This window comes from Medicago truncatula, chromosome 1 (assembly GCF_003473485.1).
Source record: "Medicago truncatula cultivar Jemalong A17 chromosome 1, MtrunA17r5.0-ANR, whole genome shotgun sequence".
NCBI classification, from domain to species: domain Eukaryota; kingdom Viridiplantae; phylum Streptophyta; class Magnoliopsida; order Fabales; family Fabaceae; genus Medicago; species Medicago truncatula.
This window is the reverse complement of record NC_053042.1, coordinates 51,887,307-51,904,525: the sequence shown is the minus strand read 5'-3', so window position 1 is coordinate 51,904,525 and position 17,219 is coordinate 51,887,307. Positions and strand designations below refer to the sequence as shown.

Sequence of the window (17,219 nt, the reverse complement as noted above, 5' to 3'; positions counted from 1 at the left end):
ATTGATCTCCTGTTCGAAACATGAATTGAGACCTTTTTTTTTTTTTTTTGTAACTCATCTTCCTCGCCCGTTGATTGCAAAAACGGGTTTTTTGACCCGCGAATCAACCCGACTGGATCTACCTTGGCACACAATAAAATTCAACGATTATTACCCAATTTTGATTGGAATCGAAGGCATGAAGAAAGCACAAGGTTATTTTTAAAATCCAAAAGCCAATCACTAATTTTTTTTTTTTTAGGATTTTTAATTCAAAAAACGCGTTTGATTTTTTATTTTTTTTGGATTCAACATCCATGAAACTCATATCAATATGAGAATTAATTTTCCCCACGAGAAATCTCAACCTGTACAGCAAACAAGGAATTACCAACCTGTGAAGCAAATAAGGAATTACCAACCTGTGAAGCATGCGGTTCCAATATTTAAGAATCAGATCTGCAAGAAAATAGCCTCTTTTTTAATTAAAAATTAAAGACGTTTGATTAACCTGCAACAAATTCACACAACCACTGTATCTTGAACGTGGCACCAAGAAGAAATCATCCAAATGCAAGCTAATTAATAGGTGATTATGAAGATGGTCACATGAATTTTATTAACAATTGCAATTGCATTGAGGTTACTAAAAAAACATTTTTTTTTTGAGAGAATTTTTTTTTTCTTCCTTCTAATGCTTAATTTACGGGTTATCATAAATACACATGATTTTTTGACGAAGATGGTGAAAAAAAAAAGCAAGTCTCTTACTGCATAATATGATTTTCTTAATGCACAAATAAAAAACTATTAATTATAATAAACTATAATTATAAAAGTGTGGATGACTATTTCTGCAATTTCCAAAAATACAAACAAATGCTTACTATTCAAGTAGCACTTCTTTAATCCTGGCCTTTCAATTATTTAATATTAAATCTAAGGTGAATTTGCAACTTGTGCACCATACCAAACAATATGCCCTTTGGCATGCTAGATGGCACCTAACTAATGACTATCTTCTGGCGGAATCAAACTTTTGATGATATCTTCAGTTGATCTAAGCAACTTCACCCGCATATCGATCCACTGGAACATGCTGTGCTCCAAAAATATGCTCGTCATGTTTTCGTCGTTCGTTAATTCCACTCAAGTGAATGATACTCTCCCCTCGTCGAGCGTTGGACGTTTATACCGAACGTGTTCCACCATCCTTGTGTCTGTGAGGTTGACTCCTTGGTTGAATTCAGTCAGTTCAGCCTTGAGACCTCTTAATGTTACACCAAGGCACCGAACTTTCAACCTTCTCCGCCGTTAAATTTTAAATTTATTTTCATATTTTTAATAAATACATCAACTTCATGCGCATTTCAACTCCTTCATTCCTCTTGCATGCAGCTTCAATTCTTCTCAAATCCTTCATTCAATCTTTCAATCAGGTGAGTTTCTTCTTAAACTTTTCAATTTAAACCTAGGATTTGGTTTTGAAACCAATTTTCAGGTTTTTTTTTGGTTTTGAAACCCTGATTTTCAGCTTCAATTTAAACTGATTTGTTTTGTTGTTTATTGTTTAGGTTTTGTGTTCATCAATTGTAATTTGAAAATTTTGATTGAATGTAAAAACTGTGTTTGTTTAAATTTCTGTTGTTGTTCTTAGAGTGAAAAAAGGTTTCATTTTCTGTTTTTTAGTGGCAATTTGTATCGGTTTTGATGAGCTGTGTGAATTTGATTTTTTTTTTTTTTTTGGGTTGATGAAGTTGTTGTTTTGTTGTTTGTTTTGATTCAGACGGTGAAAATTGCAAGTTGAATTCAAATTATTTTCTCAAAGGTATGTGGACTTGCTTCCTTAAATTATGTTTGAGGAAATGTCTCAATATGAAAAATTGATGGCAAATCTAGAAAGAAACTTTGTACTCTTATTTTTGTGCTATATGATATTTGATATTTGTACTTTGAGATTTTAAATTGTATTTTTCTCTATTATGTTGTAGGTTCACAAAGTTGTTGAGGCAGAACACAACCATGTAGAGGTATACATATTTACTTTTCACTATTTTGTGTTGAATTTGTAGTTTTATTGATTAGTTTTTTATATTACTGAACCTGATATTAATTTCTTTCACTATTTGATGCGTATGTTGCGTATGTGATAACTTCATTTTATAAACACGTGGATGCATTTACTAAAGCCGAAATTGTTGGTGATAACTGCATTTGATAGGCACATAGCTGCAAATTCCAATTGCAGGAGCTATGAGTTTGAATCATTCATTCTCAAGATATCTTCACACGGAATAAGGAGCAAGAGGAGAAGATTTTGAGGCTTAAGCTCATGACCGAGAATAAGAATAAAGAGGTATATATTTTGTGTTCATGTTGTTTTGAATCTGATTTGCAATTAGGAAATTGTTTGTGATTTTGTTTTTGGTGTGATTCTGTTTTTGTTTGTGATGTTTCTATACATGTAACTTGTGAAAAAATTGAATCTTTTGAGATTAAATCTCACTTGGTGTAAACTGCACACAAAGTGTTTGTGAAATTGACTAAAATTGGTGAGGCATGAATTGATTATTTGATGACTTAAAAATTGATGGCCTTCTAGAATTCACCCACACATGTTTTGCAGGATTTGTATGCCAACGAGTGTTGTATAGTTTGCAACTGAAGAATCTTATCAGTGTTCCAAAGTTGTGGTTTAGGACACCTTGACACTGTCTGTGAAATGCTTCCTGTAAACCACGCTTCCCAGCTCATTATCAATTTTCAACTTAGAAATCTGCCATACACAGGGCTACAAATTTTTTTCGTATTGGAATGTGTGATTAAGGTAAATTGTTTCCGAAACTGTTCAAAGAATGTGAGATTTATACTTTTCTTGACAAAGATGTCAAATATGATTAAATGGATTTAACTGTGAGAATAATTCTTTCCTCTGTTTACGGAGAATTTTATTTTTGGTTTCTAATGAGGGAGATAATCCAGTTTTGGAAGTTTTGATTTCGAAATAATCCATGTTGTTTTTGTCTTTGTTGGATGTTTCTAAAAGAAGTTGTTTTGATTTTCTGGATTTTGCTTATGTTTTGGTTATTTTTTCGATTGTGTTTGGATTTTCATGTAATCACCTTTTAAAAGGATAAATTTCGTGAATAATTGGTTCTGATAGATAGAATGTAGAAGGTATGATCATTGTATGGTTTTTGTTGTAGCTTTTTTAACCTAAAAGGGATTATTTTTTCAGTTCTCTGGATTTGATTTTGGTATTTTTTTTTTTCCTACATTTTTTGGATCATAGGGTTAACATCTTTGGATTGGTGGTGTCTTTTTTCAGTTTCACTTCTTGAATATGGATATTTTCTTCTAGCTTACTTTGTTTCTTTGATGGATAATTTGATTCTAAGGATAAAAGTGATTATTACTATAAAAATTCTTGGTTTGTGTTTATGATGGGGAGTAATAGTAGAGGAAAAGATGGTGAAGGAACTTCTGGGATTAACAGGGTTTATGATGATGATGATGATAGCTATGAATGTTTACAAGAGATGAATTTTGTGCCTTATGAAACACTTCTTCACAGTAACATGAATACCAATGGTTTTGTAGCTCCCTTTGTCATGCAACAGGTTAGAGACACATGATCCTTTTTTTCATTTTATTTCATTTTAGAGAGATTTTTATGATAATGAATTTGTGAAATTTTAGAGACACTTCTAAACAAATTTTATGATAATGAATTTGCGAATTTTTCGTCACCTCCAAGCTTCTCGCGCGTTTTACTTTTGGATTGTAAAATCCAAAAAAAATGTGCGGAGAGGGAGTATCTTGTGCTTTTCATAAAATAAAATCTGAAATTCAATAGTGTATTTGAAAGAGATAAGAGTGCCATAAGAAAACACCAATGAATTTTTTTGCTTGATATTGAAGAATTTTGAGTGAAGACCTAATTTGATCCATGACACTCTTCTCACAGTCTAATAAAAATTGCATTAGATTTAATCCAATCGGTTTGGGTTTATGGATTTGTTGTTTTGTGATTATGAGTTTGTTGGTTTGTTTTGTTGTTTTGTGATTTTGTGTGTTGGAATAAGGTTATAATGTGACCCTTTCTCATGCATGCATGTTGATTATGGTGATTTGGTGTGATGTTTAAATGGTTTTTGCCTAATTCGTTGTTTTATTCCATGTTATAGGAAAGTTCTTTGTTACGTGATATGGATAAAAATGATATAGATGAAAGCTTCTTTGATACAAATGATATAAGATGAAAGCTTCTTTGATACTGTGAGTGAATTCTTTGATGTTACAATTCAGATTTTGGTTGTTATGGCCTTACTTAGTTTGTTTGTATCTATTGATAGGTGATTGTCTTTTAGATTTTGTGAATTTTATGGAGGTAATTTGGTGTAATATGTTGGGTTCATGGTCTGAAGAATTTCAGCACATGTTTCAGAAATTTGCTTTGTTTTTCATGTTATTTGTCCGAAATTCATGATATGGAAAGGATTAATATTCATGATATGGAAAGGCCTTTGATTATATGAAAGTTCTGTTGGGAATGACTTGTTTTATTGAATGGAAATAATAGTAGCTATTAAATAGCCAGTACAGTCCTAAGAAATAGCAACAACTAAGCCACGTACATGCTTAACTTAATAGTGGCAATCAAAACTAAGAATGAGTCAAATAACAACCTACTGCTACTTCCCTAGTTAATAGGGATTATTCTAACAAAAACAAACTCAAGCAAAATATAAAATATCTCATCATTCCCTCCCCTAAACTGAGCTGTCAGTTTACTTCTGGAATTTGACAGACTCCCATCAAACTTCGCAGCTTAAGAAAAATATCCAACTTGAGAGGTTTGGTCATCACATCTGCTATTTGCTCTCTAGTTCCACAGAAAACTAACTCCACAATTCCATCTTTTGTAAGATCACGCAAGAAATGGAAACGAACATCTATGTGCTTGCAGCGACCGTGTAACACAGGATTCTTAGACAGTTTGATTGTCGAACTATTGTCACAAAACATGACAGTACTGCCACTTTGGGAGTGACCAAGTTTTTCCATGATCCTCCTCATCCAAACAACTTGACTGGCACAGTATGCAGCAGCCACAAACTCTGCTTCAGTTGTTGAAAGGGTAACAATAGGTTGCTTCTTAGATGACCATGAAACAACACCTGAGCTCATCAAAAAAACATATCCTGATGTACTTTTTCTGTCCTCTAAATCACCAGCATAATCACTATCAGCATAAGCCACCAAATCATCACTCCCTCCCTTCTTGTAGAAAATTCCAAAATCTGATGTACCCTTCAAATACCTCAACACTCTTTTTACTACTTGTAAATGCAACTCGGTTGGCTGCTCCATGTATCGACTAACGAGACTAACCACAAACATTAAGTCAGGTCGAGTAGCTGTCAAGTACATCAAGCTACCTACCATTTGTTTGAAGAAAGTTGCATCCACCTTAACTCCATCAGTATCTTTGCAAACTCGAAATCCTGGGACAATAGGATTATGCACAGAATTGCTCTCTTCCATTCCAAATCTTCTCAACACTTTCATGGCATACTTCCTTTGACAAATATAAATTCCATCATCTCTTTGCAATACTTCAATACCAAGAAAGTATCTCATCCTTCCAAGATCGGACATATCAAATTCATGCATCATTGAATTTTTAAAATCTTCAAACATAGACTCATCATTCCCAGTAAAAATAAGATCGTCAACATAAATACTAACAATCAGAATTTTACCTTCTTTACTGACTTTCACAAACAAAGTGTGCTCACTATGACATTTTTCAAATCCTTCCTTCACAAAATAAGATTCTATTCGGCTGAACCAGGATCGTGGAGCTTGTTTAAGCCCATATAAAGCCTTTTTCAACTTATAGACCTTGTTTGGACTACCTTTCTTCTCATATCCCTTCGGCTGCTCCACAAACACGTCCTCATTCAGTTCACCGTGCAGAAACGCTGACTTTACATCTAGTTGGTATACTACCCAGCCTCTTTGAGCAGCAAGAGCAACAATCATTCGAACTGTATCCATTCTTGCCACAGGTGCAAATACTTCAGTGTAGTCGACTCCATACTGTTGTGCATAGCCTTTAGCTACCAGACGTGCTTTGTACTTGTCTAGCTCTCCATTTTCGTTGAGTTTTGTTTTGTAAACCCACTTGACACCAATCTTTTTGGCATGTGCTGGAAGATCAGTCAAAACCCAAGTTTCATTCTTTTCAATTGCTTTAATCTCATCATCCATAGCTACTCTCCACTTCTGACTTTTCACCGCCTCTTCAAAATGCACAGGATCAGCAGTTGCAAACAACACCATATTAGCCTCATCTTCTTGAGAAAGACCTTCTCCACTCTCATAATCATCCATCCAACCTGGTCTTCTTCTATGTCTCCCTTCACTCGAACTAGGTGAGCTTACATCATTCAAATCACTTGAGGAATTTATCTCCACTTCTTCAACATCACTATCACCTTCAACGTCTTCATGATTTTCATTGTTTCTAACAACTTCTCCTTCATCTTCACCCCACTCTAAGTCAGCTGCAATTAACTCCTTGTCACTATTGTTCCAGTCCCATGATTTATCTTCTTCAAACTTAACATCTCGGCTAACCACTATCCTTTTTGATATCGGATCATAAAGCTTATAGGCTTTGGATTCTTCGCTAATTCCCAACAGCACACAAGTAAAACTTTTGTCTTCTAATTTCTTTCTCTTGGTGTCAGGTACATGTACATGTGAGACACATCCAAAAACACGGAAATGTTCAACAGAAGGCTTAATTCCACTCCAAGCCTCTTCTGGAGTCATGTGTTTTACAGCTAAGGTAGGACTGCGATTTAAAACATGAACAGCCCAATTCACAGCTTCTGGCCAAAAATTCTTAGGAATATTTTTCTCTGCTAGCAAGCTCCTCACCATATTCATAACAGTTCTATTTTTTCTTTCCGCAACACCATTTTGTTGTGGAGTGTATGCAGCCGTCAACTGCCTCCTGATCCCGTTTTCTTTACAAAACAAGTTAAATTCATTTGAGGTGAACTCCCCTCCTCGATCAGTACGTAGACACTTGATGCAACTCTCAGTTTCTTTCTCAACAAGACTTTTAAAATGTTTAAAAGTATTGAATGCATCAGATTTCTCTACCAAAAAATAAATCCAAACTTTTCGAGTAAAGTCATCAATAAAACTGATTAAGTACCTTTTGCTGCCATTTGATATGGGAGTGATCGGACCGCACAAGTCAGCATGAATTAGTTGAAGCTTTTGTGATGCTCTCCAATGACTTTTCTTTGGAAACGGATTACGGTGTTGCTTTCCTACCATACATGATGTGCATATTGTCGAGGAAGCAGAGAATTGAGGCAGACCATGAACCATTTTCTTGAATTGGAGTGTTCTTAGGCCTTTATAGCTCAAATGACCAAATCTACGGTGCCAGAGGTGAGACAAGTCTTGAGAGGTTGTATGGAAACAAGCTTCCCTTCTTGGTTGACACATAGCTAACAGAAAAAACATCCTATTAGATGTCATTTCTGTTTGGATAATTAATCCTTTCACCGGATGGTAAATTCGACACTTATCATTTTGAATAACAATTGATAATCCTTTTTGTTGTAGCTGACCAATGCTCAATAAGTTATTCCTTAACTCCGGCACATAAAACACCTCTGTGACTACATGAACAACACCGCTTACTAACAGCCTTACATTTCCTTTTCCTCTTACTGACATGCTTGAATTATTTCCCAATTTCACCATTTGTGTAAAGCTTTCGTTTAGATCACTAAACAACGTTTTGTCTCCGCACATATGATTGCTGCATCCTGAATCCAGAAACCACACATCCTCTCTTTTTGCTTCATTATGATCCACATATGACATCAGCAACATTTCTTCATTATTATCAAGCTCAGCATAATTAGCTTCTTTGCCTAAACTAGGACACTCATATTGAAAGTGTCCAAGCTTGTGACATTTGTAGCACTCAACGATGGACCTGTCGAAGGCTTGACGTCCTCTGCCTCTTCCTCTGAATGATCCTCGGCCACGACCTCTTCCTCCTCCTCCTGATCTATTCTCATGTGTTATCTTCAAGGCTTGTTCTTCCGTATCATGCTTATGAAACTTCTGCTCGTGAACAATTAATGAACTTTGCAGCTCATCGACGGACATAACATCAATATCCTTCGACTCCTCAATAGAGCAAACAATGTAATTGTATTTCTCTGTTAAGGATCGAAGTATTTTCTCCACAATTGTAGTATCTACCAATTGTTCACCATACACCTTCATTCTATTGGCTACTGACATGACTCTGGAGAAATAATCAGAAACATTCTCACCAGATTTCATCTCCAATGTCTCAAACTCTTTGCGAAGAGCTTGAAGGTGTAACCGCTTTACTCTTGCATTTCCTTCATACTTTTTCTTCATAGAGTCCCAAATTTGCTTTGAAGTGTTCTTCTGAAGAATTGTCTCCAGGATGGTACGATCTATGGCCTGGAACAAATAGTTCTTGCATTTCAAGTCCTTCAACTTCAACTCATCTAGCCTTCTTCTTTCTGCATCTGTCACAGCTTGTTCTGGTTCTGCATAACCAGTCTCTACTAAGCTCCAATATTCTTTGGATCTTAGAAAATTCTCCATCAACATGCTCCAATGATCGTAATGACCATCGAAGCGGGGAATTGCAGGCTGCACAAAACTTCCTTCACTCGTCATGATTTTCTCTCTATTTGCAAGTCACTAAGGGGGGTGTATTGGATTAGGATTTTAAAAGACTTTTTTAACAAAAAAAGTCTTTAAGATTTTAAAAGACTTTGTGGGATTGTATTGATTCTGTGAGATTTTAAAAGACTTTAAGGGATTTATCACACTGACTTTTAAGGATTTCAAAGGATTTTATGGGATTTATCACACTGAATTTTAAGGATTTCAAAGGATTTTATGAGATTTTAATATTTCAAAGGATTCAATGAACTTTAGCGGAAAAAGAACAAACTTACAACCGTGAATGATAGAAATAGTAAACAAATAATTTTTTTTTCCAAAACAAAGTGATCTCTAGATTCAAAATCGAGCTTGTACCGGTACATCAAAAAGAGAAAAACAAATAACTGCATAACAAAAAGATAAAACAAGGTTATCTTTAGATATTAGCATCTCCCAATATGAAAAGGGAAATGTGATTCACTGAATCACCGTTTAGAGTAGTATCACGGTATTCCTTGTACATCTCTCCACATATCTAAACCTAAATTAGTCCTCCATATATTAGCATCTTCTCGTTCTTGCTCTTGTGTTTGAACATTGAGTTCATCATTATTGTCTTCATGAATAGGTAACATTGAAGATGAAGATGAAGACTCGTTAGAAGGTTCAATTGGAAATTCATCGGAACGACATTCTTTGCGAAGAAAGTTATGAAGTGCTGCACATGCCAACACAAGTTCTGCTTGTGTCTTAAACAAAAATGGAGGTGCTGACTTAAAAATTGTGAAACGCGATTTAAAAATACCAAATATTCTCTCAACCACATTCCTTAAAGACGCATGCCGAAGATTGAATAACTCTTTTTCATTTTCAGGGTCATTACCGTGACCTGCAAAATCTTGTAGATGATATCGCACACCTCGATGTGGAGCTAAAAATTTGCGTCGATTAGCAAATCCGCAATCCACCAGAAAATATTTACCTAATTAAATTTAAAATACATATAAAATAAGTATGAAAGTGAAAGAAAAACAACATCAGTATATTTTAAAAATTAATTACTTACCGTGGGGCACTTTTAGTCCATTCTTCCTTTTCAAAGCATCATTTAGCAACTTGGAATCATGGGCTGAACCCTCCCACCCGCTGAGAACGTACATGAACTCCAAATCAAAATTACAAGCAGCTAATACATTTTGTGATATCCTTCCATGACGATCACGATAACTGCTTACATCTCGTCCTCTTACCAATGCAGGAATATGCGTACCATCAATAGCTCCAATGCAATCCTAAAAGTGTATTCATATATAACCATAAAAAAAATATTATTATAATAAAGATGATTATATTTACAATTCTCTTATAATTAGATAATGATCACATACCTTGAAGTAAGGATAAAATCTTGTGCTTTCCCTTATTTTTGCAGGCACGCTTGAGGTTGGTTTAGCCATCAAATCAGGTGCTATTGAGTTCAAAGCCTTCAAAATCTTGTGAAAATTTTCACTTGCAGCAAATTGTGATCGGCCAAATGTATTTCTAATTATACAATATCGAGTATTCTGACCGACAATCTGTAAGAACGACGCAAGCATTTCTTCAATACAAATAAATCTTGTATCCACCAAAGGTGTTTTTTCTCTTATAATCATGCATAACTTTCGGAATACATCAGGATACATTCTATATACTTGTCGAAAGATTTCAGAATCCCCATTCAATGACTTATGTATATAGTCATATCCCTTACTTGTAATTCGTCGTCGAGTTAATGGACGTTCAACATGTTCACCACGCATCATATTCAAAAACTGATTTACCACGTGCATTAAAGCATGAATTGCCATCATATACATGTATATGGCTTCATACAATTCTTCATCTGTTTCTTCATCATCTGTATCATCATCATCTTCGTCATCATCATCATCATCTATAGCTTCAGTATCTATATCTTCACTCATTCCTTCATAATCAATTTCTTCGTCCTCTATGTCATTGCCATGATTATAAGACAATATTTAAGGTAGTGTAAGAGTCAATGCAAAGTCATATTTAAAATACTATAATGAAAATATAATTAAATTTTAACCACATTAGTCTCACAAAACATAGAGAACTAAATTCTTCAATCCAAATACAACCATTATAGTTAAACAAAAAAAAAAAAGCAAACCAAATACTTTAACAAAAGTACAACCAAAATTGAAACCATAAACTATAGTTCAACAAAATCAAGATGTTCAAATAACACACAGATGACCAAATATTAATCGTCCCCTAACTTGAATTTTATCCAAGACAAGCGGTCTTCCGGTGACATCTTCAAGAAGAGGTCCTTATTTGCTTTAGACTTCATCAATTCAGCAATTTTGAAACGAGTTTTGTCATCTAAATTTGGAATATCTTTTATAATATCCCAAATATTATTCTTCAGCTCTCTATCCTTTTCTCTTTTCTCCATCATGTTAGACATCTTTTCAAAGTGCACAACGATAGTCCCAATGCTAGAAGAAAGGTTTTCCATAGCAGGTCCTTGATTGTTGATCCCAACAACGCCAGAACTCCTTTCGTACTCGGATCTATTTCTCTTATGGCGATTTCGTTTTTCAATAGGAGCCTCTGAATTTAAAGAAAAATGGGGTGATGGAGTAGGTTGGTTAGGTGATGGAGTAGGTTGGTTAGGTGATGGAGGTTGGTACGCTGGTTCATAGTTATCTGGTGCTATGAATGTATCACTATTGGGATCATATGAAAAATCTTCCATTCCAAAACTTTCACTTTCTTGCTCAAAAGTCGTTGCATCAGTATCCTCAGGGTCTAATGCTATAGAATTATTCCCGCTAGACACTCCACCTCCAACAACAATCTTCAAATAATCATAATCAATCATACTTTTTCCTTGAAGATTTTTGTGAGATGGATGGGACTAAAAAACAAAAAAAATTCACTATTAATATACTATAAATATTACAAAAAAAAAATAAAAATCAATCATACTTTTAAACGATTTTGAACTTAGCTCACCTTTAAGTAATTATTCCATACTTCTTCAGTAGCCGTGTAAGTCTTCGCAACGGAATCCCATCCAAAACCAGAGTTGTTACGCATAAACGTTGACATCTTGTTGTATTGATTTCTAAACCACTTCATTCGGCTCAAGTAATGATTATAAGTTTTATGTGATTCAGTTTTGGCATTGAGCTGAGGAAGGATAGCTCGCTCTACATTTTGTTTACTAAAGGACCCATTGGCATCACGTAACCCTCTATTTATAGCATCCACCAAAAGGTACAACAACTCACTAGTTTCCTCCATGGTCCAAGCTACATAGCCATCTTTATCCTTACCCTTCCCTCTATTATTTTCTTGTTGTGAATCCCCCATTTAATCACTAATATATACATATATAACAAACTAGTTATTTCACAAGAACAGTTTTTTTTCCTAATTGCCAAAAGTATAGTAATTATATACCAATATATATATATTCAATAGGAATAACAAGAAAAAAAAATACCAATAATAAACTTAACACTCATAATAATAATAATAAACAAAAATCAAGTATCAAAAAAAAAAAAATTGCATTGACAAGAATCAGACAAAAAAAATTAATCAACAAAAAGAAGACAAAATCTATAAAAATAATTATGCTTTTGAGTAAAAAACATTGATTTGATAAAAAAAAAAAAAAAAAAAAACAAAAAGTAAGGACGATTGGTTAATCGCGTTCCATCGACACCGTTGAACGTGGGAAGGAAAAAAGCAATCGGCATTGACAAATTTGCCAATGAAAAAATAATCTGAGTGACGATGGGGACAGGGAACAAACAATAGCATAGCATAGTATTGAACAAAAAAAATTAATGGAACAAAAAAAATTGCATCGGTATACATACAAAAAGAGTATACATACAAAAATTAATGGAAGTTGAAGAATTTGATAGAGAAAAGAAAAATCTGGCATGGAAGATGACGGCAGAAAGGTTTGCAAGACAATGGCAAAATCTCAAAGGTTTCTGTGAGATTGTTGGAAGAGATATTTTTAACTAAAAAGTCTCACAAAATCCATTCCATCCAAGAATCCATCAAAATCTATAGACTTTTGAATACCGATGGACAATTCATAAGTCATGAGAAATCTCAATTGAATACCAACGGATTTTGTTGCCTTAAAAAAAAAGTCATGATTGTCTTGATTGAATACCACAAGATTTGTTTAGATTTTATAAAAGTCTTGATTGAATACCACTAGACTTTTTCATTCTAAAAAAGTCTTTTAAAATCCCTTGAAATCCCAATTCAATACACCCCCTAAGTCTGCAACTTTTTTTTTTCTCTTTCTCTCAGGCCCAGTGGGAGCTCTGATGCCAGAATGTTGGGAATGACTTGTTTTATTGAATGGAAATAATAGTAGCTATTAAATAGCCAGTACAGTCCTAAGAAATAGCAACAACTAAGCCACGTACATGCTTAACTTAATAGTGGCAATCAAAACTAAGAATGAGTCAAATAACAACCTACTGCTACTTCCCTAGTTAATAGGGATTATTCTAACAAAAACAAACTCAAGCAAAATATAAAATATCTCATCAAGTTCATGATACAAAAAGTACTCACAGTGATACAGAAAATTTATAATATAAATGGTACCAAAAATTTATGATGCAGTGATTGAAAATTTATGATGCTTGATTTTTTTTTAAAGCATTTTTTAAGCAGTAGCAACTGATATCCGAATTGAACCTTTTTTTTGTTGTTAATTCTCATAGATTAGAAACTGCTACATGTTTTTGTAATTGGGGAGTTACTAATTTCAGGTCATTATCTTTGTTTTTTGAAAGGAATTGATTCAGTGTCATGGATGGCCAATAATACCAAGAAACTGTTGGCTTCCCAGAGCAACGGTCCTCACTGTTGGACCTTTCTAAGCACCGCTGCTTATGAAAAACAGAACAAGGTTCCACAGGTAGGTAGTAAAATTTTCAAAACAGAATGATATTACAATATAAAAATTAATTTCCTGAGTGTACTGCATGCGATGATTAGCACTTTTAATAACTGAAATGTGAGCCATCTTTTGTTTATCAGAAAAATATTCCTACTGTTACAGCAACAAGGGTAAGGGAAGGCATGCTAGAGGGTGTTGAGGCTGCCCTCGGATTATCGAAAGGGTCGCCTCCTAAACCTTTTTATACGAAGCTCCAATTATGGTAAGAGTCAAAGTATCAGTATTAGTTGCTTTGAAATGTCCTCCTGACATGTTTTTGTTCAGATTAGGCTTACAAAATTTTCTTATTGTTTTTGACTTCACAAATGCACAATTGCTTGACAATCATACATGTGCTCTCTGAGTAGCATTTATTGCGTGGTAGTTTTCAGTGACAGCTATGCTGTCAACAAATCAGATGGTCTAATATTTAACATCGATATATTATCTAAAATATTTTTAACTCTAAAACATTGTAAGTAAACTTAAACGGTTTAAAATCGTATTATTCTGAGATTTTTTAAACAATGCAATAAATAGATAAAATGCTTAGCCAAAAAGAAATGTGCTCTGCCTTATAAAACACCAGTGTCTATTAGATGGATGAGCTAATGATGTTCCCGTGCACTGATGTGGCACATCCTTACTAACTGACTGTTTTGGTTTAAATGGAAAGTCAGATCTTAATTTTACAAAGCAAAAGTATATTTACAGTATTAAAGCAATTTTGATAGCAGCAATAGTAAATGTATAAAAAGGTTGCAATTAGGTTGCCGCATGGGTTATGATAGGAAATTAGTTGATTTTTTTTACCCTTTTTATGTGAATGGGATGTCACAGTACACTCTTTGATACATATTTTTATCGTTGGTTTATTTCTTAACAGTCATCACATTTTTCTGTTGAACAATTTTTTAAATTAATTAATGATTGTTGTTATTGTCTTTTGAATGTGAGAATGAGACTGAATTTCAATAAAAGAAATATGAAAATGAATTTGATACCGAGTTTCTTGAGAGATTGACTATCAGTGTTATTCATTTATAAGCTATAACTGTACAATTGGAATCCATTGATTAGACATTTAATATGTTTTCTTCTTTTGTTTGGTTTATCACTATAGCCAAATATGATTTCATTGTTGTCGACGCTGTTGATTTTTTTATCGCGTTTCTTTAATAGTTCTCGGGATTTTGGCAGTTCTCAAGCTCGGAGTTAATTTTGGGATAATTGACGAGACAGAAAATTGATAATTGATTACCTGTTTTTTTTAAAACGAAGCTTCCTGATCTACAAAAGTTTGTTGGTCTAAATTTGAGGAAAGGGGTTTGTATTTGATCCGTTTGTCAATCACTTGTGCAAACCATGTAGCTTATGGTAGTCTTGAAAATGCAAACACAACACTTGAACAGATTTCTCAGCTTGCAATTCCTGATGAAGACACTATGCAGAGAATTGCTGCATATTTCACTGAAGCACTTACTGATAGGATACATAAAACTTGGCCTGGACTCCATAGAGGCTTAAATTCCACAAGAATTATTATGCTTTCTGAAGAAATTATGGTTCAGAAGTTTTTCTTTGAACTTTTCCCTTACTTGAAGGTAGCATATATTTTGACAGATCAAGCTATTGTTGAATCTATGGAAGGTGAGAAAATGGTTCATATAATTGAGATCCTATTCTGCAGTTACATTCCCTTTGGCCTTGGATGATGAATCACCTGCAAAAAGCCATGCTTATGAACCAAAACACATCATTAGGTGATTTGTTTGAAAAAGATATGGTTAATGGCTATAGTCCAAGTCCCAGTTCAACATCATCATCGTCGACAGCATCTTCATCTGATTCAATGAATGTGGAGAATTTTCTCAATGCTTTATGGAGTTTATCACCAAAAGTCATGGTTGTAACGGAACAGGACTCGAATCAAAACAGTTCGACTCTGATGGAGAGACTACTTGAAGCTCTATGTTCTTATGCAGCATTATTTGATTGTTTGGAATCAACTGTATCAAGAACAATATGGTAATGAGTATTCATTTCATCATTGTCAATTTAGAGATACTTTTATTTTCGTACTTGACTGCGACTCATTTGTTCTTTATGAACTCATATACTCTTACCTGTGTATGGCACTTGAATGTATATGAGCTGTTTTTCTCATTTTACTTGCTCAATGTAATCATTTATCTTGGAATGCAAACTATATGCAGTCACCTCTCTTTTTTCTTTCCGCCTGCATTATTTTTCTATTTTGTCGGACAAAATAAATCAACAACAGTGATTGTGAATCCAACAAATTCAACAACTCACATTGGAGTGACAGGAACTGGATGTTCCATTAAAGACATCAAGTGTGTTTTTAAAAGCCAACAAAGAAAGAATAAAAATAATGAAAGATTAATTTTGGAATTGATAGTCTGGATAAATTGATTACAAATGAACTTCATACCGTGATCCTAAGGTAATTAATATAATCAAGTTCTCTAAAAAAAAAATAGGCTTAATTGCACTTTTCACCCCTATCTTTTGCCAATGGTGCGATTTTGCACCCCATCTTTTCCCCCTTTCTGATTTGGAGGCCCCCCATGTGTTTTAGTGATGATGTGTCTGATTTTGATGACGTGTCTTCATTTAATGTTTGCCACGTGTGTAAATGTAATTTTTAAAAAACAAAAAATTGATTTTGGAAATTAAAAGAAAATGCAGATCTTGTTAGAATTAAAATTAAATAAAATTCAAACAAAAACCAATTAAAAAAATAAAATTAAAACAAAACCAATTAAAAAAACCTAATTATTTATTTTAATTTTTTTCCATTTGGATTTTATTCATAGATTTTTTTTTAAACAAAAAATATCGATTACCGGTTCCGTACATGGTAGAGCTGTCAATTTTTTTCCTTTTTTTTTTGGTCACCAAATTTTTTTTCCGTTTCTTTTAATTTCCAAAATCAATTTTTTGTTTTTTAAAAATTACATTTACACAAGTGGCAAACATTAAATTAAGACACGTCGTCAAAATCAGACACATCATCACTAAAATTCATGGGGGGCCTCCAAATTAGAAAGGGGGAAAAAGATGGGGTGCAAAATCGCACAATTGGCAAAAGATAGGGGTGAAAAGTGCAATTAAGCCAAAAAAATATAATCAAGTTATTGATTATATTTTTAGGCATTAAGGGTATATATTAAGGTATTTTAATATATGCCCTTGATATATACCGGGAATGAAGTTTGAACTCTGGACACTCTACTTCTTCACCTTAAAAAAGTGAATTTTTAGGCATTAAGCTACTTGACAACAAAAAGAAAATTATTACACGGTACAATAAAGTAGTTAATGAAAAACGATTGGACACATAGATGAATCATTATTGTTTGAGAGAATATTATTTTTATCACTAAAATTTTTGTACAGGCTAAATTGCACCAGAGGTCCTTTAAGTTATTTTGGTCACGTTTAAATTTAAGGTTTGTAGACGTTTTCAAAT

The 17,219-nt window shown here is 33.8% G+C and overlaps 3 protein-coding genes and 1 long non-coding RNA gene across 5 annotated transcripts; 2 read left to right on the top strand and 2 right to left on the bottom strand.

Annotated features, from left to right (window-relative positions):
- Window positions 1-1,334: 1,334 nt before the first annotated feature.
- Window positions 1,335-4,512, top strand: LOC120577931 (uncharacterized). Of its 2 annotated transcripts, none has more exons than XR_005643892.1 (6): window positions 1,335-1,418; window positions 1,766-1,807; window positions 1,971-2,009; window positions 2,201-2,335; window positions 2,606-2,806; window positions 4,167-4,512. It is a non-coding gene; the product is annotated as an uncharacterized lncRNA (long non-coding RNA). The 2 variants fall into 2 exon arrangements; XR_005643891.1 differs by having other exon boundaries at window positions 2,606-3,599.
- A 4,718-nt stretch (window positions 4,513-9,230) lies between these two features.
- Window positions 9,231-10,694, bottom strand: LOC112418672 (uncharacterized). The gene is made up of 3 exons (XM_024775139.1): window positions 10,116-10,694; window positions 9,794-10,019; window positions 9,231-9,709 (listed from the first exon to the last, which is right to left on the bottom strand). The coding sequence occupies exons 1-3, from the start codon at window positions 10,692-10,694 to the stop codon at window positions 9,231-9,233; spliced, it is 1,284 nt and encodes a 427-aa protein (XP_024630907.1).
- Window positions 10,695-10,999: 305 nt separating this feature from the next.
- LOC25485350 (uncharacterized protein At2g29880) lies at window positions 11,000-12,117 on the bottom strand. Its single transcript, XM_013614534.3, has 2 exons — window positions 11,758-12,117; window positions 11,000-11,659 (listed from the first exon to the last, which is right to left on the bottom strand). The coding sequence occupies exons 1-2, from the start codon at window positions 12,115-12,117 to the stop codon at window positions 11,000-11,002; spliced, it is 1,020 nt and encodes a 339-aa protein (XP_013469988.2).
- A 2,895-nt stretch (window positions 12,118-15,012) lies between these two features.
- Window positions 15,013-15,942, top strand: LOC112416689 (scarecrow-like protein 3; the record flags this gene model as incomplete). The annotated part of the gene is made up of 2 exons (XM_039831425.1): window positions 15,013-15,437; window positions 15,524-15,942. Coding segments are annotated over 2 exons (657 nt in total), but the record flags the coding sequence as incomplete, so codon positions are not given.
- Window positions 15,943-17,219: the final 1,277 nt, after the last annotated feature.

Bases quoted from the DNA above. Each gene is read 5' to 3' on its own strand.
- LOC25485350 (XM_013614534.3), bottom strand. From the start codon at position 12,117: ATGGGGGATTCACAACAAGAAAATAATAGAGGGAAGGGTAAGGATAAA. The intron at 11,660-11,757 runs GTGAGCTAAGTT...TTTGTTTTTTAG, and splicing joins TATGGAATAATTACTTAAAG to TCCCATCCATCTCACAAAAA.
- LOC112418672 (XM_024775139.1), bottom strand. From the start codon at position 10,694: ATGAGTGAAGATATAGATACTGAAGCTATAGATGATGATGATGATGAC. The intron at 10,020-10,115 runs GTATGTGATCAT...ATACACTTTTAG, and splicing joins GATTTTATCCTTACTTCAAG to GATTGCATTGGAGCTATTGA. The intron at 9,710-9,793 runs GTAAGTAATTAA...AAATTTAATTAG, and splicing joins TGGACTAAAAGTGCCCCACG to GTAAATATTTTCTGGTGGAT.